Source organism: Cryptomeria japonica, chromosome 8, assembly GCF_030272615.1.
Source record: "Cryptomeria japonica chromosome 8, Sugi_1.0, whole genome shotgun sequence".
Classification (NCBI taxonomy): Eukaryota; Viridiplantae; Streptophyta; class Pinopsida; order Cupressales; family Cupressaceae; genus Cryptomeria; species Cryptomeria japonica.
This window is the reverse complement of record NC_081412.1, coordinates 721,426,786-721,454,340: the sequence shown is the minus strand read 5'-3', so window position 1 is coordinate 721,454,340 and position 27,555 is coordinate 721,426,786. Positions and strand designations below refer to the sequence as shown.

At 35.9% G+C, this 27,555-nt stretch overlaps 1 protein-coding gene across 1 annotated transcript; it reads right to left on the bottom strand.

Annotated features, from left to right (window-relative positions):
• Window positions 1–6,917: 6,917 nt before the first annotated feature.
• Window positions 6,918–27,277, bottom strand: LOC131074213 (probable small nuclear ribonucleoprotein G). The gene is made up of 4 exons (XM_058010774.2): window positions 27,099–27,277; window positions 26,741–26,763; window positions 7,357–7,478; window positions 6,918–7,255 (listed from the first exon to the last, which is right to left on the bottom strand). Exons 1-4 carry the CDS (start codon window positions 27,131–27,133, stop codon window positions 7,196–7,198), a joined length of 240 nt encoding a protein of 79 aa, XP_057866757.1. The 5' UTR covers window positions 27,134–27,277; the 3' UTR covers window positions 6,918–7,195.
• Between the last annotated feature and the right edge of the window lie 278 nt (window positions 27,278–27,555).

Genomic DNA, 27,555 nt, shown 5'->3' with positions numbered 1-27,555 from the left:
ATGACGTTTTACTCAAAATAGTTTTTATTATAAATAAATAAATAATAGTTTTTATTATAAATAAATAAATAAACTATTACATGATTAGAATATATTAATATATTAACTCTTATAAGATTACAAATATATAAATTAGTTTTTTATGTAATTGTAAAGGATTTCTCTAATATGATTTAGTTCAAACTAATAAGATTTTTATAAATAATTATATATTAATTTGTAAAATGTTTAGATTAGTGTATTTTAGAATTAGTTTAAATGTATTTGATTTAATGATTCAAATTTAATTATCATTAAAAATCAATTTTAAATTTTGATTGTATTTGTCTTGAAAGTCATCTTTTTATAAATAAAGTGTCGTGAATCTTACATTGAATTTGGGCTTCTGTTGAGATTAAGTCCATTGGTCTAGGTCTAGTCTATAGTCACATGTTCGTCCTCTCCGTTTAGATATAATATTATATTGTTTATATTTCACCCCTTTGACTTGTTTGACTCGGTTTTGTTTGCTTTATCCTTTTTACACCTATAGACTACTTTTATTCACAATTGAATCCAAAAACTATTCTTATTCTATATTATGGATTGTGGAAATCTCTTAGCATTGACCTATAGACTACTTATATATTAAAATACCTTTAAGGGATATAAATACGTCACTAAGGGATGCACTCTCATTGTTCAACCCTTAAAAATGTGTAAATCCTTCTATAATGAATCCACAAATCTAGGTTCATTTTAGAACACAAAACTAAAGTATTTCCTTCCCTAGATTTGAATAATATATAAATAAGCTTAGAAGATGAGATGTAAAACAAATGCAAGGGGGTGATTTAAATAGTAGCACACGTAATCAAATTTCACAAATCATATACTTAGGTGGCTCAAGGAGAGAAGATAAAGGGCAACAATTAGCTAAAATTAACGCTTGAATTTTGAGAAGGTAAGGATCAAGTCCACAACCATGAAGTCATCCTTGCAATTGTTAAAATGAGCAAAGGAGGTCAAATGATCAAATCTCGGTAGTTAATGATAATATGGGACAAATTTACAAATAGGCATAATAAATACATGGTCTAGGTAAATGTAAAAGAATATGTGCATATAAAGATAAGGAGGGGCTAGATATGCTAGCATGTGTGTATAAGGATAGGCAATGACTAGGGGAATGAACACTACTTCTCACAATATTATGGTATTTAATGATATGTGCATGTATCAAGACATTCTCTCAAAATGAACATAAAATTAAATGGAAAATGGCACGGTATGCAATTTCCACCTCTACATTTTGTCCCTATTTTAAATATTATTATTTTTCATTTTGCTCCAACAATGAACTCTTGAAGGGTAATGGACTTTTGAGTATTCTAAATCATTGAAGTAATAAGCTATTAAAACCTTGTTGATAAAGGATCCTCGAAATTACTAGATATTTGGTTGTATGTTTACAATTGAAAATTTAGGAATTCTAAAAAAATTAGGGTTGGAATGCCCCAAATCTAAGTAAATTTATGTCGTGAAACTAGTCCTTAGCTATTATATGGCAACCATGCAAGATGTATCATGAATAGTTGGTTGCTTTAATCGACATTTAACAAGACTAAATTGAGGACTTCTATCTCCCATGCTCATCAAAGAAGTCACATTTAGCATGGCATCTACATGTCTATTGTCCTTTCATCAAATAACATTAATGAAGTATGTATCAAAAGAGTTCAGTAATTGTAATGCAAGATGATGGTATTGTGATAGTTTTGCTTCCTTAGCTTCGTAATTACACCTAATATTTGTCTAGTCACGAGCTAGGTGTTGCGTGTAAATCAATGGATTTAACTATGCAGGAAACAACAATCCACAACTCAACAATTGATGTACAATACTTGATCACAATATAAATACATGAAAAATCAAGCCAAAATGATAGAGCAATGAGGTAACTTAGGCAGGTATTAAATTCACTTTTGCCTCAAAAGTCATCATGCATCTAGAATCATCAAAGGACATTATCTAAGGGGAAGAGGTGTCAACATGTAAGATGTGTTTATCAATAATGATGTGTCATGGGGTGTGTGAGTAGGGAAAGGTGTTATAGCCAACTAGTCAACAATGACTTGTGCTTTTATAGATTTTTAAGAGATGAATATAACATCAAACTCAAAAACTAACATTGCCAAACCTGTAGCACAACTTGAAAGGTTGGCTAGACATGTATATTAAAGGATCTTTTTTATGATGATAGGTGTCTATATGAATCATGTTGTGCCTTAGCTTTTGGGGATGAGAAGATTGATGAATATTAAGAGGGGGGGTGAATTAGTATACCAAAAAACATTGTACTCAAACACTTAAACAGTCTTGAGATAAATCGGTAAAACAGTTTAACATACAAACCGGTTAACACACATGCAAACCAAAATGCAAATAAGACATTCACCCACAAAAACAATACCACCATAACACAAGATATTTGATGTGGAAACCCAAATGGGAAAAACCACGGTGAGATGAAACTCACAAGTAACTATCTGCAGAATAGGAACCAGACCAGTTAAGGTCAGACCGGTTAAGGTCTTACAATGTTCTTTACCAGAACAGATCCTGTTAGGAATCTCAATCTCTGTTAGGAGATAAGCACGATTAAAGACTACCTTGCTAGAGGATTTTAGATCCACAGATGTGAACCACCTTGTTAGAAGATTTACAAAAGGCTTTTGGGCATACCCGATTAAGGGCTACAGACTTGTCGAAGATGTGAGTAATCAACAAGTGATTGATCTAGCCAATAGCATAGACTGCTTGGTTAGATCCTTGATAGCTCGTTCCTAATGCATTTCAGCATTACTTCAGTCTTCTACACATCCATACTCTCTCTAACTCCTCAACCACCTTACACCCTAGCCGCAATATCCACTGTCGCAACAACAGCATTATCAACAACCTAAAACCCTAGACATGATGTCCTTATAAAGGAATCTGATTTCATGTCGATCCAATAGGATTACAATCCAATTCCCTAGGTTCAATGAACCTGGACATACTTGGTAACACGACACAAAAAAAGCACCGTTAAAGTGTCGGCACCGTCAAACAATCGGTGGATGGTAACTCATCACAAAATGTTGGTTGGTAACTCATCACAGAGTATTACCGGTTCATACAAAATACTGGTTCAAGCAAAATGCCGGTTGCCGGTTTGACAAAAATGAAGACTGGGAAATATGTGTTCTACCGCTTTGATCCTTTGTGCTGCTTGAGATCGTCGAACCGCTTGGGGTCTACATATCGCTTCAAATCGGTAAACATTTTTCTGCAAAACACCAATAGTCTAAGGACTATAATGCATCATACCGGTTGGAACAATTGCCAGTTGAGCATAACTCATACATACAAAAATGATCTCAGTGCCAGTGTGTGTACATCAATGACAATCACATCATAAACATCAAAAATGCCAACAAAGACAATGGCAAGACATAATTTTTCCATGGGTATTAAAGTAGTGTTTTCTAAGTCTATCAAATTATAGATGTTTTATCAAGATACAATTATGTAGTTTTGAATCAATACTTATCAACTCATATTTCATGAGTAATGCTTCATAAGAACCCATCTCTCATGAACATGAATAATCCACTTAGCATTTATTGCATCTAGGTGATGCTCACAAAGGTGAAGCATCAAGAGTTTTCAAGAGGTCACTTGTCCTAGTACTACTCCAACTTAAATATTCTAAATTGTGGAGTTTCCCACAACATCAATCCTAATTAGCTTACTACCCCATTTGCAAAACCCTCAACAAGTTTTGTGCCTGGTGAAACATTCATTATAGAGCTCCCTAACACATTCATTTACATTTAATTGGTATGAAATTTACATTTGATTGGTGTTTTTCATAGTATATCAAATTATAGATGTTTTATCAAGATTCAACTACTCTACATCAATTTTTATCATCTAGTATTTCATTAGTGGTTCACAAGAACTCATCTCTCGTGAACGTAAATTGACTACTTAGCACTCATTATATCTAGGTGATGCTCATCAAGATGAAGCATTGGGACTTCTTAAGAGGTGACCCATCCCAATACTACTCTAACCTCAAGCATACTTGTCTATGTATTTTCCCCCAAGCCCAAGTCCATTTAGCTTGCTACACTATTTGTAAAACACCTTCAACAAATATTGTGCCATATGAACCATTCATTATAGGGCTTCTAGCTTTTTCTTAAAAATTTAAGTGGTAAATTATAGATGTTTTATCAAAATTCAACCATATAGTTTTGGGTAAATCTATATTGATCCATGTTTCAAGAGTAGTGATTTACAAGAACTCATCTCTCATGAACATGATCAATCCACAAACTCATCTCTCATTGCATCTAGGAGGCACCCATTAGGATGAAGCATCAAACTTCCTATCAAGTTACCTCTCAATGCTTCTCTCAACTATGCTTACCCATGGAGTTCTCCCCAAGATCAAGCCCACTTACCTTCCTACCCAATTCTCAAAACCTTCAAGTGTTGTGCCTTAGTGTCGTTCATTTAGATATTCCTAGCTCATTCATTTGCATTTAAGTGGTGATTTTCCAAAGTATAGATGTTTTATGGGGGATTAAACAGAATGGTTTTGAGTCAAGTTTTAGTGATCCATATTTTATGAACAATGGCTCAGAAGAACCCATATCTCATGAGCATGAATAGAACACTTAGCACTTAACCATAGAGTTTCCCTAAGATCAAACTCATTTTGATTGCTACCCCATATACAAAACCTTCAACAAGTGTTGTGCCTTATAAAATATTCATCATACAACTCATTTGCTCATAAATTTATATTTAGGTGATGTTTTTCGCAATTATCAAATAATAAATGTTTTATCGATATTCAACTAAATTTTGAGTCAATCTTTATCAGCCCATATTTCATGAGTAGTGATTCATAAGAACCCATCTCTCATGGGCATGAATGGTACACTTAGCACTCATTATATCAAAGTCATGCTCACCGAGGCGAAACATTAGGACTCCCGAAGAAGTCGCTCCTCCCAATACTATTCTACCTCGTGCTCTTAGCCAAAGTTTTCCCTAAAATCAAGACAAACTTGCTTTGTGAGAATCTAAAGATGACATAGAATGTAAATCAATATTAATAGCCAACAATGGATAAGCTTAATTTCCACCATTTTCTTGTATCACTTAAAATTTGAATATGCAAATTTTCATGGGCCTCAATTATCCTCAATCAACAAAGGCATGAGAGAATTAGTAATTGTTTGAAGCTATAATTAATTGCATTATTGAATATATCAAAATTTATCTTCCAACTATTAGACAAAATGTCCATGTGTTGATTTCAATTACCACTACATTACTTAGGAGTAAACTTGAGATTGGTAGATGGAATGGTAGCCATTGCTTGGGTCCATGGACACCTTAAAAAAATTCCATACAAGTGGTCCAAGCATCACATAAAAAAAAAAAAAAAAAAGTTTGAAGGATAAAAGGCGCTAAAGCGATGCAAAGTATCATAGCTAAGGAATCCCCAATCATGATGTGGAAATCCTTTAGTAGTTACTTCAACCTTTGGTAGATTAAAATAACTTAGGTAGTATCAGGGAAGCTTGCCACCTATAAACAATCCAAATCCATTGCCCACTAGCGCATTTATAACTCTAATATCTCCATGCTCAGACAACTTTATATAATTGCCTATACTTTGAATCAAGTATAAAGTGTAATTTGCGAAGCCCAATAAGATTTGGGAACTTTAGAGTATTGATTACAATAACAAGGCTAAGCCCTTAAGAGTAGATGAAACAATTGTGCACTTTTAAATGCCCTTTAAGATGTTCACACAATTTTCCGTCGAACATACCAAATTTTTGAGAATGATCATATAAATCATACTCCATTTTTTAATACCTAGATACGGAAAGAGACCACAGCATATCTAAGGCATGAAAAGTGAAAAAAACAATTAGGCTTGTGTGTGATATAAACCATGGGGAAGCATGTAAGCAATATGGCATGCAAAAAGAGTATCACAAGTTCTAATTATGTCATGAGATGTCACCATAGTCGTCTATAGGATTTTAAGTATCAAATATATTGCAAGTCCTACTAAATAGATGTAGCATAAAGAGAATCATATGAAATAAAGGTTCTCAAAAGTAAAATCAAACTACGATCAAGCACACTACTGTCACTCTGCGTAGAAGTATGCAATATATGGAGGTTACGGGTATCTAATATATGAAGTGATATAATGCTTCTAAAGGAATTGTGACCCCATTTGTTGGGGATACAATGCATGCATTGTTACAAACATAAGTAGACATTACAAACCAGAAACAGGGTTTGAGGAGGTAAAGGTTTGGCATAAGTAGAAAAAAGAAATGAAAGATACTTCCAAAACCCCAGAAGACAGGCACCAAATGGGTAGTTTAGAGCAAGGAAGCCCACACGTATGGAAGCCACATTTGTGTTAACATGATAGAGGGCATGCATACAGTAGCCCCCTCCAATTTAAGTCTGTCTCCCCTGCCAAAGCTTGAGTTCATTCCAGGCCCAATAATGAGAGGTGGAAAAAATAACTCAACTTAAAAAATCACTCGATGGTAGCAGAGGCCCATGAAAAAAGCACCGTAAAAAGATGAAAGCAACCAAAAATAAAGGAAGAAGGCATCACATTCAAACATAACATCAGCTTGATAGATGAAAAACATCGTGTGCGTATAACAATCCTTAACAAATATCGTATGCAATCATACCACTAACAAATATCGTATACAATCATAACACTCACTAGAATCATGTTGATAATGAGAATAGAGATGTCTGAGATTTAATCCTGCAAAAAAAACTTACAACCAGTGCAATTTTAACAGTCCATGCTAATTTTGAGAAACATAATATGGTGTGGATAATATCTAGAATCAATTAACTAAGTACAAGAATTCAATAGCTTCCTTCACACTTGCCATCTGCAAATAAATGTACAAATGAATTCACTCATCTTCAAGCTCTTAAAGGGCATATAGAGCATTCGTGTCATTAATTCCAAATAGAAAACCCAAAAAAGATTACCATGCTTATTGGCAATTCACTATAGCATTTTAACCAAGTGGAAAATTGATTATAGAAGTTCTATGTAGCTAAATCGATCAATTACAAAGGTATCATCACAATAACGTTAACCCCTGTTGACTGGTTCCAAAGCTTCAATCATTACAACACTATTGCCTCTAATTACCTGCAAAAGAAAATTCTCATAGTCAATCAGACTTCTATTAGTTGTTCAAAAATCTTCTTAGTATTAAAATAAGTCAAAGATACAATTGGATTGAGACCTACCACCATGCCAATCTCATTCCTTTCATTGCCGTTAATTTCAACAGTACCATCCAGGACCAGGTTCATGAACTGGTCAAATCCTCGCAAAGTACCAACCACCATGCGGTTTGCATTCAGCTTTACTGGAGTCAAAAAGGTGATAATGTATTAGATGAAGAATAACTACCAAAATAATGGCTGCTTAACACTCTAATAACAGTGTTAATTGTCACTGGGCTCAACCTCAAATACAGACAAATTTTCCTAGCTATATTGGTAACAAAACATCAGAAAGAATCAGATAAAGAGTACTTGAATATAACTCCTATCACTTCCAGACAAATATACACAAGATAATTTGTAGCGCTAGAATAATGTGTTTCCCCATAAGCAAGAAAATAGAAATGTTTGAATTGGCTATTGATCTGAAATAAGATCCTCACTACAATTGAAAGCTTAATTTCTCTCCATTTCACTGAAGCAAGACTAGGCAAGGATCCATTTGTGAGAATGAGTTGGTTTTCGTCACTTTTGGATCAAGGACTTGTATGCAGGGATGTTAAAGACTAGGGATGATCTGGAGCATCCTGAGGAAGAAGACAGACTTGTGTGCAGATCTGAAAACTGTGTTTTTTAAATTTTGGATAAGTACACCACTTACACGGGTGGCAAACAGACAAAACATCCTGGTGAACTTGTAAACTGATGCAGCAAACAGACATTTGCCCCAGCAAATTTGTCAGAAGAGATGAAGTGTTTCTTTAAGAGCAGCAAAATATTTCTTTGAGAAGGGGTAAACTATTTCCTGGAGAAATAGCAAACTCGTTTCTGGTCAGTAAACTATTTCCTGGAGAAACGGCAAACTCATTTCCGGTCAGTAAACCATTTCTTTGAGAAGCATGCCCGCACTAGTAGGAAAGATGCAGGAGGTTATTTAATATTTTTATCAGTTTTGATGGCTGCACATGGGTTGGTACACATGTTTACCTGTAGAGCAAGAGATTTTGCAGACTAAGACACCATCGGAGCAGAGTTTTAGAGCAGAGCAGAAGAATGATGTTATCTTGGAGTGCTCTGGTAATTTGTTGAGCTTCATATGTCATGTTCTGACCTTCTATATAGTGTACTTAATTGTACATGACTGCAACATAATGGAGATGAGAAATAATTTGCCCCCAAACTGGAGTTTTCTCCCTTTTTAGGATTTCTCCAGGTCAAAAAATTTGTCCAAGTCATTGCCATGGTTCTTATCGCTGTTCCTTAGTTTCTATGCTTGTATGAGGCTGTTTGCATGCACATATATGACCATCCCATCGATATAAGACTGTAAATACTAATTATTGCTCATTCTAAGGTGGTTTGAGTACTTACTAGGTTAAAATCCATAATTGGTGAGCTGATTAGGAGTACAGTTTTTAGATCAGCAATTCATATTAAATTGGCATAATCCTAGAATTATTTTGGTCTCCTACAATAAAAGATATAATCCAGACAAATCCATAACACATTTACACATTAAAGACCAATCTCAAGGATGCAATTGTTTGTTAAACTAATACAAAAGAGTTTCTTGTTGATCTAATGAAAAGATATTTCTATGGATGTCACTGCATTAAATTTGACATAGTGAATGCATGAAAAAAATATAGCTAAAAGAAGCAGCATAAGATATGCAATCACAGAAGGCTAGAAAACATGAAAGCCAATAATGTCTATACTTTATACACATAGAAGGCAGAAATACACCCGATACCATATAACTGAACAACAAAACAGCATAAAGAGAGCATTCCAATGTCTACACTACTGATTTAATATATTGTACAAGATAATTATCGATGAGAAATTCACATAGTTTGTACATTATTCCAAAATAAAAAACACTTACAATTCTTGTCCCACTTAACCTCCTTGTGTACATCCGTCAACATTCTTTGTAGAACAGGAAACAAGAATGCAGTCTTAAAACAGTCACTTGAGTTTTACAAGAAGCTAGCAACTGGATTTCAAGTACCCCATTTGCAGGAGCCAATACCTAGATTTTGCTTAACTTTTGTACAAACATCTATGAGTATTGTTTACTAACTAATATTTTTCATTACCATTTTGTTTTATTCCTTCCACTGTCCCAGTCTAATTTATTATTCCTAAAAGGGAAGCTAGTGTGGACCTTTCTATATTTTGAATCCACTTGAACTGGTTAGTTTAAATTTAAAAGCAAGGATACACAGCGACGTGTCCCCTGCCCTGGAAGTCGGTGTCCTCGTCCCCTAGGCATTTCAGGGACAACAGGATATCAAGGGGACGTCCAACTGCCATCCCCCCTGTCTGGAAATTGGCAGGAAACATCACCAAACTGCGCGGGGATGGCTAGGTGTCCCCCAAATCTGGAGACCATTCTGCCAAATAAAAAACAAAAAAATAAGCATTTTTTTTTAAAAGTTTCTTCTAATGTGGCATGGGGGTCCCACAAACACTCCCACACCACACTAAAACCCTAGTTCGAGCTAAAGTCTAATAGGTAAAACAAACAATAACCCAACAAACTGTTTTACCACTATTTCACCTTCATTTGCTCAGTTTTTGCTCCTTGCTGAGAGAGTTTCGTTCTTGGAGAAGAGATTGGACTGATTGAGAGGAGAGATTGGACTGATTAGAGGAGATATTGGACTGATTTTTGTTTTGCTTCAAGTCTGAAACAACTTATCAGCTGCAAGTGTGAAGCTACAGCCAAGAATGTTATTTTTTTTAGTTTTCTAAGTTTTTAGCTTGTTAGTAAGTCTGTAGATTGAAAATATTTTCATTGATTTGGTTTCAAACTTTCAACCATAAACAAAAACACCGCAAAATGAGCAGCAGCAGTAGCGACAGTCATGAGGGTAGTGAAAATGAAAATGAAATGAACACAATGGCAGTGGACCCTTCCTCTATTTCTGAGCATCAAACCTCAGCTTCTATTCCACAAGACTGTTATGCATTCCCTTCATCCTCTCTTCAAAAATTTGCTAAAGTCCCTTTCAACCCCAAAAAACCATTGCTTCAGTTTACCACAAATGTGTCCGCCAACATGGGTAAAAATACAGGGGGCGGCAAGAAGTGGCTTTGTCATGTTTGCAGCACTCATTACCATGGGAGCTACTTGTGACGTTTTCACACATCACCCCATTGCAAATGGGGACACCCTAGTTTTCGCTTTTTAGATTAGGGGTTTGGCATCTTAGGGTTTTGTCTCCAATTTCTCTCGCATCTGCAAATGAGTCAAGTTTTTCAGAATTTGAAAAGAGTCACCAAAGCCAGTAAAGCGAAGGAATGGTCAGAAGAGCATTCTAACGTCATGAATGTGCTCAGAAAGGTTGAAGGAGTAAAATCGCAATTTCCCAAGGTCAATTCTAACAACTTCCTATTTTTTAGGAAATTTGTTTTTTTCTAAATTTCTATATTTAGAAAGCTTTGTTTTGGCATTTTGGGGCCAATTTGGGAACCTACTTTTTCGGTCTGCTTTTTTCTAAAAATAGAAAGTTGTTTTTCCTAAAAATAGGAAGTTGCTTTTTTGCTTTTTCTAAGATCATAGATGGCTTCAGGGTCAAGGGAAGTGTCTAATCAAAAGAATGCATCCAAAATAAGCCATGTTTGGAATTACAGTCAAACCCAGAGGATATTTTCAAATCAGGAAATTTCATCGTTCAAATCACCAAGATCGTCTATCCATGAAAGTAATTTCCGATCTATGATCAAGTTCGCCCTGCCATAGGAAGAATTTCCTTGATTTCCAAAAGCACATAGCAACTCCGCCCTACCTCATGACAAAGTTCCTCAACCTCACGGCAAGTCCGCCCAAGCAAGCATCAAAAGTTCCCTATGATCAGGCAAAGTCTGCCCAAGGTGAAGATGAAAGTTCATTGGCAAGACATCAAATCTGCCCTAGCTAGGTGGAAAACTTCTTAAACCAATGATCAAGTCTGCCCCACCATGTGAGAAGTGTAATGTCCCCTTTTTCGCTCTAGTTTGTTTTTGGGACTGTTGGCCAATTCTGAGACCCATTGGTCAGTCAGAGGCAAAATTAGGGTTTCCTATTTTCTAGGAGGATCTTTTGGCATTTTTGGGCGGCTTGCATGTTGGAGTTTTACAGTTTTGATTCTAAATTCCTACTAGGTTTACAGAAAGCTTCGCAATGATGGTACATGCGTAGCAATCAGTGGAGTTTGGTAAACTTACTATTTTTAGTAAGTGGGGGCAAGGACAGCTCATTTTGGGGGTTTTTTGGGGTTTTCAGAGAGCTTTGCGATGGTGTGACATGCAAATGAATCTAAAGACTTTTCCAGACTTACTATTTTTAGTAAGTTGTGACGGCTGCTTAAATTGTGGTTAAAATGCATTTGGACACACTTATATTTTTAGCAATATGCTATTTTTAGTAAGGTTTCAGCAAGTCTATTCAGATGGCTATTTCCAATAGATTAATTTGAGCAGTTGGTCTTCCAGCATTTTTGGAGCTATTTTGGCAAGTCTGAGCTTATGTTGGGCGAATTCATGGTTGAGGAAAAATATTTTATAAGTGAATTATCAATAAGGCAAGATGGATACCTTAGGAATAAAAAATTAATTTTATGTAATAATTCACTTATTTACTTTGGACACCATAATGCACTTTATTGATATTTTTTATAAAGTATCATTTTCAAGACATAAGGTAGGCATCCATTTTGGAGATATTTCATTTAAAGATTATAACCTTTAAAGTGTCCAAGCAATAGTTTATTTTGGCATCCCTTTTGGAGGAAAATATGATTTAAAATAAAGGCAAATATTATATTGATTTGGGTGTCCAAGTTGGCATGTGATTTCATTTCATTTCATGTGTTGGGCTCTTGTTTTTGGTATCCATTGCTATTATAACAAAGTGTTGTCGAAATTATTCCAGACTCTTGCTTCGACGGATGCATACCTCCTAGTACCTTCAATTTCGAGCTTGAAAGATAGCCCCTAGCTTAATATTGTGACTGTTTCTCATTCAAAGGATCAGATTGAGCTTTAGTGAAGATGAAGATATTTGTTGTTTTCTGATTTTGAGTGTTGTTTTCAGTTTTGGAGTTACTGTTTTGTGTGGTACTGAACGTGAAATTCATTCACAAGTCTCTAAGAGTTCAATCGTTGTTTCTAGGTATTCTTCCTTTGTTTTCCTCTTGGTTAGGCGATCCATTTTGCTAAGTTTCGTGGATTTTGGTGTTGATTCGGATTTTCTAGACGAAATTGCCCTCCTTGCCTGGTCGTACCATACTGGTGGCTGCCTTGGAAAGCATGCAGTGATATTGGTTCAGATTTGTAGCGAGTTGTTGACTTTGGCTTGGGCACCTTCTCTTCAGAGATCATTCGCACTTGATTTCAAGTCATTCGGAGGTGTGTGGGTAAAGTTATGAGCATTTAGGTGATTTCTCTCATTGCTGGTCTGTTATTTCAGTTAGCTGTTCTTTATATCAGACCTGAATTATTTACCTATTTGGTTACCGTCCATATGCTGGATAACTCATATTTGTTAGAGGATCCATTCCTAACATTTTGGTGTGATTAGATATCAATTTTCTATTGTAATATACAAGCTAATGCTCTCATTGTAACGCTGAAATCAATAGTATTGATCAGCCTTTGCTTATGGCATTTAACATTTTGTATTTCCCACTGTAGAAGTGGGAAGAGGATGGCTTAGCCGCCTAGCTATTACTTCAATCGGTTTTCAAAGTCCTCCCGCTAAATAAGTGGTTGAGTGATTTTACTTTCCGTACTGTAATAATTGTCCTCCCGCTGAATAAGTGGTTGAGTGATATCATTTTCAGTATTGTAATAGTTGTCGTCCCACTAGAAAGTGGTAGAGTGATTTTAGATTTGAGTTGTTCTTACCCGTTGCGTAAGCGGAAGGGGCTGGCTTGCCGCCCAGCATTGAACTTCAGTTTGTCTTTGGAGCTAACGATCCCCTATTCACCGTATGCTCTCACCTTCCCATATTGGACTCTTGGTGAACAAAAAGTGGAAGGGTTACCTTTCAGCAGCATTGTAGTTCATTTTCCTAACCTTAACGGTTGCTTTGATGTGTTAAAAAATCAAAAAACAAGTAAGGGGGTCATTTCAAGAAGTCAATTCCTAGTCATGTGCAAAGTCCGCCCTAGGTGAAGGAAAGAGATTGTTGATGGTAAAATGGATTAAAGTGAAAGTGAAATTCAAGGAAAATTCACCTCCTAAGTGTTGGAGGTGAAAAGATTAAAACAAAAAAAGCTAAGCACATGAAAGAATTCACATAAGTCATGTTTGGAAATATGGCAAGGAAAAAAGAAATAAAGCACAAGGAAATTCGCACAATACATAAGTGTTGTTTATAACTAGGTAAGATGGGTTTGGATTGCCTTAAGGCAACATCCGAACCCACATAGGACTGGGTCCTATCTTAAAGGGGTAACATGCCCCCAAGACAAGACCGGCCCCATATCTCCACGCCACATTAAATATGCACCACACCTCAATAAAACAAATTGGCGCCAAAATGATTAAGGCCGACTTGGAGTATATGGGTTAAATGCTCATGTAAATAAAGTTAAAATGCAAACTCAATTCACTCACTTTGTCTCTCATGCAATCAGCGAAATAGCTCTGCAACTAAAGGTGTGAAATATAAGAAGAGGATTGTGCGAACTTGTTCAAGAGGATATAAGGCATTTTGGTGCAGACTTGGTGCAATAGTTCTGCAACTAAAGGTGCGAAATATAGAAGAGGATTGTGCGAACTTGTTCAAGAGGATATAAGGCATTTTGGTGCAGACTTGGTGCATTTAGAAGGGCAGATCTAATATTACTAAAAGGAATCAGATCTAGAGAATCAAGCTAAGTATTGTATTGGTGCAATTAAGATTGAATACATAATCTGACCTGTGGGTCTTTAGTGCTGGGTTTTTCCTCCTTGGAGGTTTTCCCAGGGTATTTGTGTTTGTCTCTTGCTCTCTTGTTTTCATTCTTGGATTTACTTGATTATGGTTTACTTAATATTAACAAATAATTAAATGTTAGAAATCTGATTACTGAACTAGGGCACAAATTTAACATGGTATCAAAGCTAAGGTGTCACTAACTTCAGATTTTAGTAAATCATTTGTTGCATATAGTTGCTGTTTGTTTTTAGATTAAAATGTCAGGTTTGAGGGCTAACGATAGACTTGATGGAGCCCTTGATTTTGCTGCTTGGAAAGTCCGTAATCTATTGATCCTTGAAGAGAATGATCTGCTGAAATTCGTAGAAGAAGAAAGGTTGTCCCCTCCTAAAGATGCTGAAGAGCTGAAGCAGTTCAAGAAAGACTCCCTCAAGGCTAGGAAGATCATAATTGAATCCGTCAAGAATCATCTTGTCACTGTCATATCAAAATTTGTGTCTGCCAGGGAAATGATCAAACACTTGGAAGGGATGTATGAAGTCAAAAACCTCAGCAGGGCTTTTGCTCTAAGGCAGCAGCTTCTTCACATGAAAATGAAAGAAGAAGACTCAATCATGGCCTACTTCATGAAGATCAATGAACTAAAGGACAAGCTAAGTACTCTTGATTGCCAAATTTCGGATAAAGATCTTGTTATGATTGCATTAAATGGTCTACCTGATGAATGGGAACCATTCATTCATAGCATTGATGGAAGAGCTGATCGTCCCAACTTTGAGCGTCTTCAATCTGATTGCATTGAAGAGGAATCTCGAATTAAAGTATGAGGAAAACTCAAGAACTCTCACAAAGATGATAATCATGTTCTCTTAGCTAAATCTAGGAAAGGTGGACATTGGAAGAAAGAAAAGAGAAGCAAAGATTTTAGATCCTCCTCCTATGATCCAAGGAAGAAGTCAAGAGATTCCTCTCACATTCGTTGCTTCAGATGTGATAAGTATGGTCACTATGCCAAAGATTGTCAAAATGATCCCAAGGAAAGGGAAGTCAATTTAAATGAAGTTGCTGAACAAAGTGAGGATTATCTTCTTATCTCTGCTCTATCAAGCAATGTTCCTACGGACAGTGATACTTGGATAATTGACAGTGGTGCCTCCAAACATCTCAGGTTTTCGTGAGCATCTTTCAGATCTGATTGAAAAGGATACCAACCTTCATGTGGTAATCAGTGATGATGCTCGATACTCGGTAAAAGGTTCTGGTACTACCTCTTTAAAACTAGATTCTGGTATTTCCTTACAACTCTGTGATATCCTTTTTGTACTTGGTATTAAAAGAAATCTTATTTCCATTTCTGCCTTAGAAGATAAGGGTTTGCAAATAGCATTTTTTGAAGGGAAAGTACTTGCTTGGTCTAAGAAATCTAATTTCAAAACTGCTCGTGTTATTGGAAATAGATGTGATAGTTTATATAAGCTTGTAGCTAATCCAATTCAAGCTCTTATCCATGAGGCCCCTGAATCATGCGAGCTATGGCATAGAAGACTTGGACATCTACACTTTCAAGCTCTTCCCACTCTCGGTAAAATGGTTAAAGGTATGCCTAAACTTAGTTTACCTCATCATGATGCTTGTAAAGGTTGTGCAATGGGTAAGAACGTAAAGAACCCTTTTCATAAAAGTGATAGTAGGGCTAAAGAAAAGTTAGAACTTATTCATTCATATTTATGTGGTCCTATGTCTGTAGCATCTCCTAGCAGCTTCTTTTATTATGTTATCTTCATAGATGATTTCTCTAGGAAAACATGGATTTACTTTCTTAAATCTAAAGAATCTGAAGAAGTCCTGAACAGATTTAAAGAATTCAAAGCCTTAGTTGAAAACACTACAAGAAATCGAATTAAATGTTTAAGGTCTAACAATGGAGGTGAGTACACCTCAGGTAATTTCTATGATTTCTGTATTAAGGCAGGAATTAAGAGGGAGTTTTGTGTTCCCTACAATCCTCAGCAAAATGGAGTTACTGAAAGAAAGAACAGGACCATTGTTGAAGCTGCAAGAGCCATGAGTCATGATCAAGACCTGCAACCTTTTCTATGGGCGGAAGCATCCAAAATAGCAGTTTACATTCAGAATAGATGTCCTCATCGTGCTCTACAGGATGTAACTCCTGAAGAAGCCTTTACAGGAATCAAACCTAACATCAGCCACCTAAGGATATTCGAGAGCCCAGTGTATGTTCATGTGCCTAAAGAAAAACGAACCAAGTTGGATCCCCCTAGAAAAAAAGGCATCTTAGTGGGATACAGTGAATCTTCCAAAGCCTTCAGGATCTACATTTCAGGTCAAAGGTATGTTGAGGTAAGTAGAAATGTAACTTTTGAAGAAGATATTGCTTTCAAAAGATCTAAAGGTTCATTATCTAATAATAATGATATGGTGATTGAAAATCAAGATTCAAAAGTTGATGCAAAAGTTGATGCTAACCCTGACATACAGAAGGAGTCCACTGACCTTCCGGATCAGGAAGTTCAGGATGACCCAGCAGAACCCATGGACTCTACTGATATACCTAAGGATATTGTGGTCTGCAAGAAGAGACCACTTTGGGTTAGAAACACGATTCAAGATGCTGAAGGATTTGCTGCTCCCAGAGGAACCTTTAGAGATAGCAAGAGACTCCAAAATCACGCCAACTACATTTCTGTGATGTGTAATATCATTGAGTCTGAACCTCACAATGTCGAAGAAGCTATGTCCCATCATGCTTGGAAATCAGCCATGGATGAAGAGTATGGGTCTATCATCAAGAATGATGTATGGGACATTGTACCCAGACCCAAAGGTAAGTCTGTTGTTTCTTCTAAATGGTTGTTTAAAATTAAGCATAATGTTGATGGTAGTATTGAAAAATATAAAGCTAGATTTGTAGCTCGTGGTTTTTCTCAAAAAGAAGGAATAGATTATGAAGAAACTTTTGCTCCTGTTGCTAGATATACTTCTATTAGATCTATAATAGCTATTGTTGCAATCAAAGGTTGGGAGCTGCATCAAATGGACGTTAAGACAACCTTCCTCAATGGTGTCATTGACGAAGAAGTCTGTATTGAGCAACCAGAAGGTTATGTAATCCATAAAAGAGATTCTCATGTTTGCAGGTTGAAGAAAGGCTTATATGGGCTCAAACAGGCTCCTCCTGCTTGGTATGAAAGAATTGATAAGTACTTACTAAGCTTAGGATTTCCTAAGAATGATGTTGATGCTAACATTTACTTGAAGATTTATAATGATGATATGCTTATTTTGGTTTTGTATGTGGATGATTTATTTCTCACAGGTGAAAATAAATTAATCATAAGATGTAAGAAAGAATTAGCCTCAGAATTTGAAATGAAGGATTTAGGACTAATGCATTACTTCCTAGGGTTAGAAGTATGGCAAAAATCCAATGAAATTTTTCTAAGTCAAGGAAAGTATACTATTGATATTCTGAAAAGATTTAGAGTGATGGATTGTAAACCCATGTCTACTCCTATGGAATCTAACTTAAAGAAGTTAAGTGTTTCTGCAGCTAACTCTAATTTTGCAGATCCATCTGAGTACAGGCAGTTGATTGGATCCTTGATGTATCTAGTCAATAATAGGCCAGATATCTGTTATGTTGTGAATGCCCCCAGTCAGTTCATGAGCTTGCCTAAACTTGTTCACCTGGTTGCTGCCAAGCACATTCTAAGATACCTACGTGGCACTATTGGTTATGGGTTGAAGTATTCACTTAATACCTCAATCTTCTTGGAAGGCTATTCAGATTCAGATTGGGCAGGAAGTGTCAAGGACAGGAAAAGTACTTCGGGTATCTGCTTCAAATTGGGCTCTACAGTAATCTCTTGGGCATGTAGAAAGCAATCTTCGGTAGCATTAAGCACTGCAAAAGCTGAGTACATTGCGGCATCTATTGCATCCAGAGAAGCAGTAAGGCTTTGCAAACTCCTTGTTGGATTATTTGGTAAATCTAATGGTCCTACCACCATTCATTGTGATAATCAAAGTTGTATAAAGATGTCAGTAAATCCTGTGTTCCATGACCGGTCCAAACATGTGGAAACGCACTATCACTTCATTCGGGATATGGTGCAAAGAGGCACCATTCAACTAAGTACATTAGCACAGATGAACAGGTTGCAGATATCCTTACCAAACCCTTATCCAGAGTGAAGTTCTAATACTTCAGAGACAGACTTGGTATTGTGGAAAATGAAACCCTGAGGGAGTTTCAATCTTAGTGACTCTATCTGCAGTGCTTTGATCATTTTTTGCTTGTGTGCAAGAATGAAAAGTATCCAATCTATGCGTGTGTGCTAGAACCATCCTATGCTCGTGTGCTAGGTGGAAGATATAATTATATGCTTGTGTGCTAGATCCATTCTATGTTTGTGTGCTAGATGGAACTCTAAAGGTTCAGATTATGTATTCTCCTCTTCCCTAATTAAGAGGGAGTGTTGTTTATAACTAGGTAAGATGGGTTCGGATTGCCTTAAGGCAACATCCGAACCCACATAGGACTAGGTCCTATCTTAAAGGGGTAACTGCCCCCAAGACAAGACTGGCCCCATATCTCCACGCCACATTAAATATGCACCACGCCTCAATAAAACAAATTGGCGCCAAAATGATAAGGCCGATTTGGAGTATATCAGTTAAATGCTCATATAAATAAAGTTAAAATGAAAACTCAATTCACTCACTTCATCTCTCATGCAATCAGTGAAATAGCTCTGCAACTAAAGGTGTGAAATATAAGAAGAGGATTGTGCGAACTTGTTCAAGAGGATATAAGGCATTTTGGTGCAGACTTGGTGCAATAGCTCTGCAACTAAAGGTGCGAAATATAGAAGAGGATTGTGAGAACTTGTTCAAGACGATATAAGGCATTTTGGTGCAGACTTGGTGCATTTAGAAGGGCAGATCTGATATACTAAAAAGGATCAGATCTGGAGAATCAAGCTAAGTATTGTATTGGTGCAATTAAGATTGAAAACATAATCTGACCTGTGGGTCTTTAGTGCTGGGTTTTTCCTCCTTGGAGGTTTTCCGAGGGTATTTGTGTTTGTCTCTTGCTCTCTTGTTTTCATTTTCCTAACCTTAACGGTTGCTTTGATGTGTTAATAAATCAAAAAACAAGGGGGTCATTTCAAGAAGTCAATTCCTAGTCATGTGCAAAGTCCACCCTAGGTGAAGGAAAGAGATTGTTGAGGGTAAAATGGATTAAAGTGAAAGTGAAATTCAAGGAAAATTCACCTAAGTGTTGGAGGTGAAAAGATTAAAACAAAAAAAGCTAAGCACATGAAAGAATTCACATAAGTCATGTTTGGAAATATGGCAAGGAAAGAAGAAATAAAGCACAAGGAAATTCGCACAAGACATAAGGAGAAGAATTTGAGAATTTTTTGGCAAGATGGAAATGGAATAAAGCAAAAAAGCAAGGCACGTGAAGGAATTCGCCTAACCCATGAGGGGAAAAATTTAGAAAAAGAACAAAAAATAAATAAATACAATTAAAACACAAAAAGCTGAACACGAGGAATTCGCCAAAGATGAAGGCTTCTAGAAGGAAATAAATGAAATGGCCAATAAGTTTTCAAATGCAAAAACAAAAAAACCCAGGAAGGTTCAACTTGAAGAGCAAATTATGACTACATTCATTACCATTAAAGCTCATTAAAACACAAAAACAAGGCAAGAGCAAGTTCGAACTCCCTATAAGACAAAAAGCTGAACACGAGGAATTAAAACACAAAAAGCTGAACACAAGGAATTTGCCAAAGATGAAGGCTTCTAGAAGGAAATAAATGAAATGGCCAATAAGTTTTCAAATGCAAAAACAAAAAAACCCAGGAAGGTTCAACTTGAAGAGCAAATTATGACTACATTCATTACCATTAAAGCTCATTAAAACACAAAAACAAGGCAAGAGCAAGTTCGAACTCCCTATAAGACAACATCCTTGGCAATTCACTATTCACAATTTTTCTCTTCATCCTTATGAGTTCAAACTTTTCTAAGCTTCTTTTCTGAGTTGCAAGGCGAATTAGAAGTGTAATTGCAGGTTCACAGCAAATTCAAGAAGGGATTCAGACAGTTTGAAGCCATCCTTCTTCAATTCTTGCAGGTCTAGAAGCGTTTGTTAAGGCATATTCTCTAAATTCCAGTCCTTTTGGAGCACTTTTCTCAGTTTGAATTTTGATTCTCAGGCCTACACACGGACTTTCTCTCACAAATTCTTCAAGTTTCATATTGCTTTTTCATGCTTCTTCAATTTTGAAGGAAGAAATTTCAAGAGTCGGACTTAATTTCACAAATTCTAGAGTTTTCCAAGTTCAAAGTCTGATTTTAAATCTAGGAATGTTTAGAAGTCTGATTTTCGTTCCTGAAGTACATAATCGGACTTAATTTCATAATTTACAAAGTTTTTCCTAACTCTAACTTTCATCTTCAGACTTGACTTAGTCTGATTTTGGGTTTCATTTCAAGAATTTAATCGGAAAAACGGAGTTATCTTTTGAAATTCATCAAGTAGACATCATGCCTATTTTTTCTAATTTAGGAATTTTTCATGTTTTCAAGAAGTGGATGTCAACACGAGGTAATCTTGGTTGAAGAACGTCGCAACATGAAGTCAAAAACTCCACCCGGGAATCTAAGTCCAAGGCAAGGAATTTCATGATCAAGGAAGATAGTTTCAGAAGAATTCATCAAAGTTAGAAACTTGATCATCCAAGATGATGCAATTTGGGAATATGCTTCTTCACATCAAGCAATTGGAACAGTGTTGAGTATCAAGAGATATTGCCTAAGGTATGAACACTTCTTCATAATGGGGAATCAAATCTGCTAGGCAAGTTGAGGTGGCATCCTAGTCATCAATCAACCAATCCAAGGGTTCCAAGTCAGACCTGTCCAAGTGCAATGAACAAGACTCACACAAGCAGCTCCTATTTTCTCATTGGTTATCCAAAGTGCTGTAATTTTCCCATTGGCCAAAAGGATTTTTTTTGCAAGTAGCCCTAATTAGGGTTTTATTTGTTAATCTTGGTCATTGACCTTGGATCAATCTGGGTCATTGCTTTGTAATGGGGTGCCTATATAAACCCTCCTCTCATTTGTTAGGGCAGAGATTTCTGAGAAATTGTTGTAATTATACTTCTTAAGTGCTGAGACATAATTCATTATTCAATTGTTGGTGAATTCTTGTCTACTTTTGCAAGTTAGCATGATTTCTTAGCTCTCAATAGAATAGATTTCATTTTCAAATTGTTAGATTGAATGAAGGATTTGATAGAATTGCTCAATGTGGAATGGTGTGTTCATACTTTTGATAATTATATGATTTTTAGTTATCGTGCAAAGTTAGCTTGAATCGATAAATGAAAACTTAACTTCTATTGCTATATTCATTGTTCAAAATGTTGGTGAATATGAGCAATATGAAAACCTTTTGAACTCCTTATAAGATTGCACCCTTCTTGTATAGTTGTTGAATTTGGCAAAGCAAGGATTGGTTTTAATTCCACATTTGCAATTTTCATCTCTCGAGTTCATAGGATTAGATTAGGTTGAATTATCTTCCTAAATCCTAATCCTTTTGCCTTTTTTTTCAAGTCTTAGTAGAAGTAGGATTGAAAAGAATTCATTGCAAAATCATTACAAAAGAAGAAAGTCTGCAATCAACAGAATCCTTTGACTGATTCACTCCTCGAACAATTGTGTAAGTCCCCCTTGAGATTACCAGCATATCACAACAAACCAACTGAGACTATTTGCATGAATCTGGAACCTTAGAATCGTCTTTGTGATCACACAGCTTGTCTATTTAGCACATAGAAGATTTTGATCAAGAGAGAATAAGATATCTCTAGGCATTTTATTCTGAGTTGCATGTGCATAAAAAAACACACCAACACTACTAGGATTACAAGCCATCTAGTGGGTGAGAGTGGAAAAGTTGTTGAGAGTTTGTGAACCAATAACATTGGAACAGCAGAGGTTGAAATGGCAAAAATGGTTGGAGAGAGTGAGGACAAAATCACTAGTACAACTTACAATAAGAAACAATCATCTACTAATGTGCATGCCTCTTCCAATCTATCATTTGGAGAGAGTTGTGATAGAGAGAAGAGGAAGGCCATTGCAAGTGAGAAAAATTCAATGATGGGGTTAATGAAAATGCAAAAACATAAGCAAGTCGATGATTCGATGGCCAAAAATTTTTATGCACATGCTCTTCCATTTCATTTGGCAAGGTCGCCTTATTTCAAAACTATGTTGAGAGATATATTGACAATTGTATCCTATTATGCCCCTAGAGAACATAGATTACATACCTCCCTCCTTGACAAACAATATTCAAAAGCGACCATGATGATGGAGGAGATGAGGCAAACATGGATTAAGATTGACTGTTACATGGTCATGGATGGGTGCATTGATATTCAACATAGGCCACCCATTAATGTTATTGTTACATGCCCTACTGGTTCATACTTTCTTAGAGTTGTTGATTGTTATAGGGAACTTAAGGATGTTGATTCCAATTTGCCATTTTGTGCAAGTTGTGACAGATGCAGCTCGTGTTTATAAGTTAGCTGGTTTGATGATTGAGAGCACTTACAAACATAATTTTTGGAGTCCATGTTGTGTACATGCTTTGAATAATGCTTTGAAAGATTAGGTGAAGGTAGTAGTGGCAAAGGCTAGAACCATACAAATGTTTGTATTTAACCATCACACTTCACTTGCACTATTATGGTCTTATTCAAGGAAAGAATTCCTCAAACCAGTTGAGACTAGATATGCTAGATATTATACTTTGTTGGAGAGGATGTTGGAGGTGCAGGTTGCTCTACAATCCATGGTTGTATGTGGAGACTCGAAAAAGTGGGCTCAATCAAAGACAGAAGAAGGGAAGGGGGTGAGAGAAAGAGTACTTAATGACACTTGGTGAACCAATATCAAGTAAGAAAAAATTTTAAAGACTTTCATTTTGTTACACTTTGATTTACTATGCATTTTAAAAGTTTTAATTTGTAAATGTTGCTTGCAAGTATATTTTGTAATATCCCTAAATGGTAATAATAGCAAAATAGCAATTTTCTTCCTCAAATGACACGAATGAGAGAATACAATTCGAAAATTATATTAGATTTGATTCTGCTGTTACACTTGCTAGATATTGCCTATATGACTTTTAGTGTGTACAAAATTGTGATAGAATCATAAATTCAGAGTATAAATAATTAATACAATTATTACAGCTCTGTAATCTTATAAGCAGAATTCTTAATAATAAGGAACATACCACACACGCTTCTTGTATACGACTATCATTTGATGGCAACTCCTTTTTTGTCTAGACTTCTGAGACACGATATGTGTATTTGCTTCAGCGTTGGGAGGCGCTTCAGCAAATAAGTTCCACAGCAGACTCCCGAATCTTATGGACAATTATCGCACCTGGACTGAAGCCCGATATCCTTGAGAAATGCACAGTGTCTATATGCACACATGGAAACTCTGCGATTAATATATATGCCTTCAATTCTCAAAAATCAACAATGGGAAGCCACGTCTTCACTGCAACACCAAGCCTTTTCTTCCGGCAAAGGAATATCAACTATGGATGATGCCGACCTTGGTAGAAGTCATGCTATATGAATAGGAGAATAGCTTGGTAATATTGTGCGCTACAACCTTAATACATTGCCCTTATATGGACCCAGGTAGCTGAGTTGGCCAAGAAAAAATAAGATAATCTTATTCAAACCATCACTGAATATAGATGATAGTCAACTTATATTGGATATTCACGGCACATCATATATTCAATATTAGCCTCCCAAATGTTCACCGCTTATTATAGATATCAAACTTCCATCACCGATCTTTTGGAATATTAAAAAGGTTGTCGTCAATAATCAAACTCACAACTTCGCACAATAATCCCAATATTCATAAAGCCATGGTCATACTCTATTATTTCACAGAAATATTAATAACTAGCAGCTATAAAATATACAGCAACTTATAGGGATTCAGACTATTGCTGAAAGATGAAATAATTCATTCCCCTACTCTTATTAAAATAGCTTATTACTGTAAATTTGTCTCCAATGGGGACTTCACAAATTTGCACAGCTGTGAACTCCATCACAAATCCACCTCTTCAGAAGAATCAGATTTTCATCCAACCCTTCCGTCCAACTCCTAAAGGTTTCCGTCTCCAGAAATCATAAACCGTTTTATCAAAACAAGCATACCCAAAACATCATCACAAACCCCCTTATAAAGATCTCCAAGAAGAATCTAGAAGATAGGCCAACTTGATGGAGAAATATATTTTATAAAGTGATATCATGATAATATTTTATTACTTTATTATTATTTAATTATATTAATTAATATTAAGTCAACATTTATATATTTTATTTATTTTATTTATTTTATTTATTTTGTTGACAGCTTAATAAAAAACAATTTAATTAATTATCACTTAAAAATTGGGGACATTACATATTTGCTCTATCATATCAACAATTGTGGGGGTAATCCGATATGTAGATACAAACTCTCCTAGCCTAGGAGAGATCTATGAGAATTTTGATAGCATGCTTGATCAAATAAAGCAATCAATTTGTCAAAAGGGTCCTAAATTGCAATTCTATGAGGAGCATGTTAGGCATATTGTCACAAAAAGGTAGAAACCAATAAACATCCCACTTAATATGCTTGCATATGCTCTTAATCCGAAGTGGTATGAACCTAGACCTAGTCGAATGCTTCCTTCTGAGGATGAAGAGGCGATAGAGGGGCTTACAACAGCCCTTCGTAAAATGTATAGCAACAAGCAAACAACCATTCTTCGAGAGCAGTGGCTTCAATTTGCCAATCTTCAAGGTCCAACATTTAGCAAACCACAGGCTAGGACAGATAGGGCCACTATTGCACAGATAAACCTCATTAGATGCTGAAAATTTCATAGGAAGGACACACCAGATTTGAAAAAACTTGCCATTTGTTTGCTCTCACAAATTGCCAGTTCCTCTACGACATAGAGGAATTGGTCCACCTATTGCTTCATCCACTCCATCAAGAGAAACAAGCTTACTTCAAAATGAGCTGAAAAACTAGTTGCACTTCATAGTGCCTTGAGACTTCATTATCCACAGACTACTGAGTATCGACAGACTCCAAATGCACGATAGAATGTGGATCCTGGAAATGTTAGGCAGATCGACGAAGAGGAGGTGCAACCAAGATTGGTCAGTCTACCATTGGATGATCCAATTCAGGCAAAGAGTGATAGTGACTCAGATGGTTTTGAGTCTTTAAATACTGATAGCCCTAATGAGGCTTAGTTTCATAGACTGTTGTATTTTGACGTTCGAGACTTTTCGAAACATGTCTGAGACTTTTCGATATTGATAGACCATGGTATTTTGATGTTTGAGACTGCTGATACACTGCTTTATTGGAATTTATTATGCTGTTATACTAGTGCTCTCAAGATTTATTTACATATTGATAGTGTTGTTATCAGTTATTGAGATATCTCTCTCTTTCTCTCTCTCTAAAACACACACACACGCACACATATATATCCGACATCCCCTAAAAATGGCCTTCAAACTGCCATCCCCAAAACACGTCCCCTGCTGTCCCACCATCCCTATCCACAAAATGCAGTGGAACATAGTTTAAAAGTAAAAATGGAATCATTTCTTCCATCCCAGTAAATTTATTGCAGTCTCGAAGTCTCTCCAGAAGCCCATATGGAATTCAGGTCTGCTTCCAGATTCTACTCCGTAGCTAGGTAAAAGCACAAGTGGAATTTATCAAGGTATTTTAGATTCGTGATAGAATATATAGTAGAAGATGCCATATTAACTGCTAATGCCCTAGACCAAAGAAATCGTTAACAATGAAAAAAGCCAAAGCCGTGCCATCCATCGATACCATTCTTGTCCATGTATAAACTTTCAAAATATTATTTCATTTCACTGGGTGAATTTTATTATTGCAGCTTTATCAGACTTTTGCAAGTACTTCTTCCAACTAGAAACAGCTTGAATAAGCATTAAATGGTACAACAGTCAGATGTCGTAAACACCATGACCAAACATTCTAGTTTTCCATGTTCACAACACTCCATGTAAACAAAATTAAACATGACGTTCTTGAAATAAGAGCAAAAATTCAAACAAAAAAAAATAAAACCCGAAGAATGCATACAATTAAGTATACAGTATCAACTACCACACCATTCTAAAAGGTGCAAATTCATAGTTTTAGATACAAATCCATTGTTCATCAAGGCCACTAATCTAAAAAAGAATTAAATCAAAATTTTATGCATTTTAATGAATTCATAAATAAAATAAACAAACATTTAAACTGATTCGCAAACAAAACCACGAATTGAGAATCATGCAAACTTACTGTTAAGTTTCTTGTCCATGTACCTGAAACCAAATGCTAACCATGTCAGTCTGCATTCCAACAAAGAGAGGAAGAAAAAAACTGCCCAAACCCTAGCTCATTGACCCAACACTCTAAAACCCTGGGGTTTAAGTACTGAAATCTAAATACCCTTGTGATTTAACAATAAAATATAAAACCCTTTAACGCTAAAAATCAGTTTGCAGCGAGTAAACCTTGCCCAGTTAGACATACATCGTTATATACACAATATGACTATTAAGAATCCATCCCAAATATGTAAAATTCATCTACTCTTTGTTCAAATAACAAATAACTGAAAAAATGTTACTACCACTGAGTTTGAATAACTACTCACTTCTTTAGATCCGGGGGCTGCCCTGATTTGCTCATGGTGCAGACGAAAGAATAGAAAACCTAAAATTATTTGCCCAACTGATACTAGGTCAGATATCCAAGAATATAGACTCAGAGAGAATGACAGCGAGTAGGTTTATGGAGTTTGTCGGGGTTTCCAGGGAAGATTTAGTTAATTGATTTAAAGCTCTATTTAAGTAATAATAATAAAAAAATGTTTATGAGAATTTTTTCAAAGTGGTTAAGTAGTTTTAAGACATTTTTATCAAGGTTGTAATTTAATTATATTGATTGAGTATAATAAGTGAGTTCATCTTAAAAAAAAATTTAGCTGATGTTTGTGAGATTGTTTTCAAAGTGGTAGAAGTAATTTTAAGACATTTTTATCAATAGGTTGTAATTTAATTGATTGAGAAGAAGAAGAAATTTTAACGTCCACGAAGCTTAAAATAATCTAT

Excerpts from the sequence above, each read along its gene's own strand:
- LOC131074213 (XM_058010774.2), bottom strand. The coding sequence starts at position 27,133 with ATGAGCAAATCAGGGCAGCCCCCGGATCTAAAGAA. Across the intron at positions 26,764-27,098 it reads CAGCCCCCGGATCTAAAGAA|GTACATGGACAAGAAACTTA; the intron begins GTGAGTAGTTAT and ends ATTTGGTTTCAG. Across the intron at positions 7,479-26,740 it reads CATGGACAAGAAACTTAACA|TAAAGCTGAATGCAAACCGC; the intron begins GTAAGTTTGCAT and ends TTTTGACTCCAG.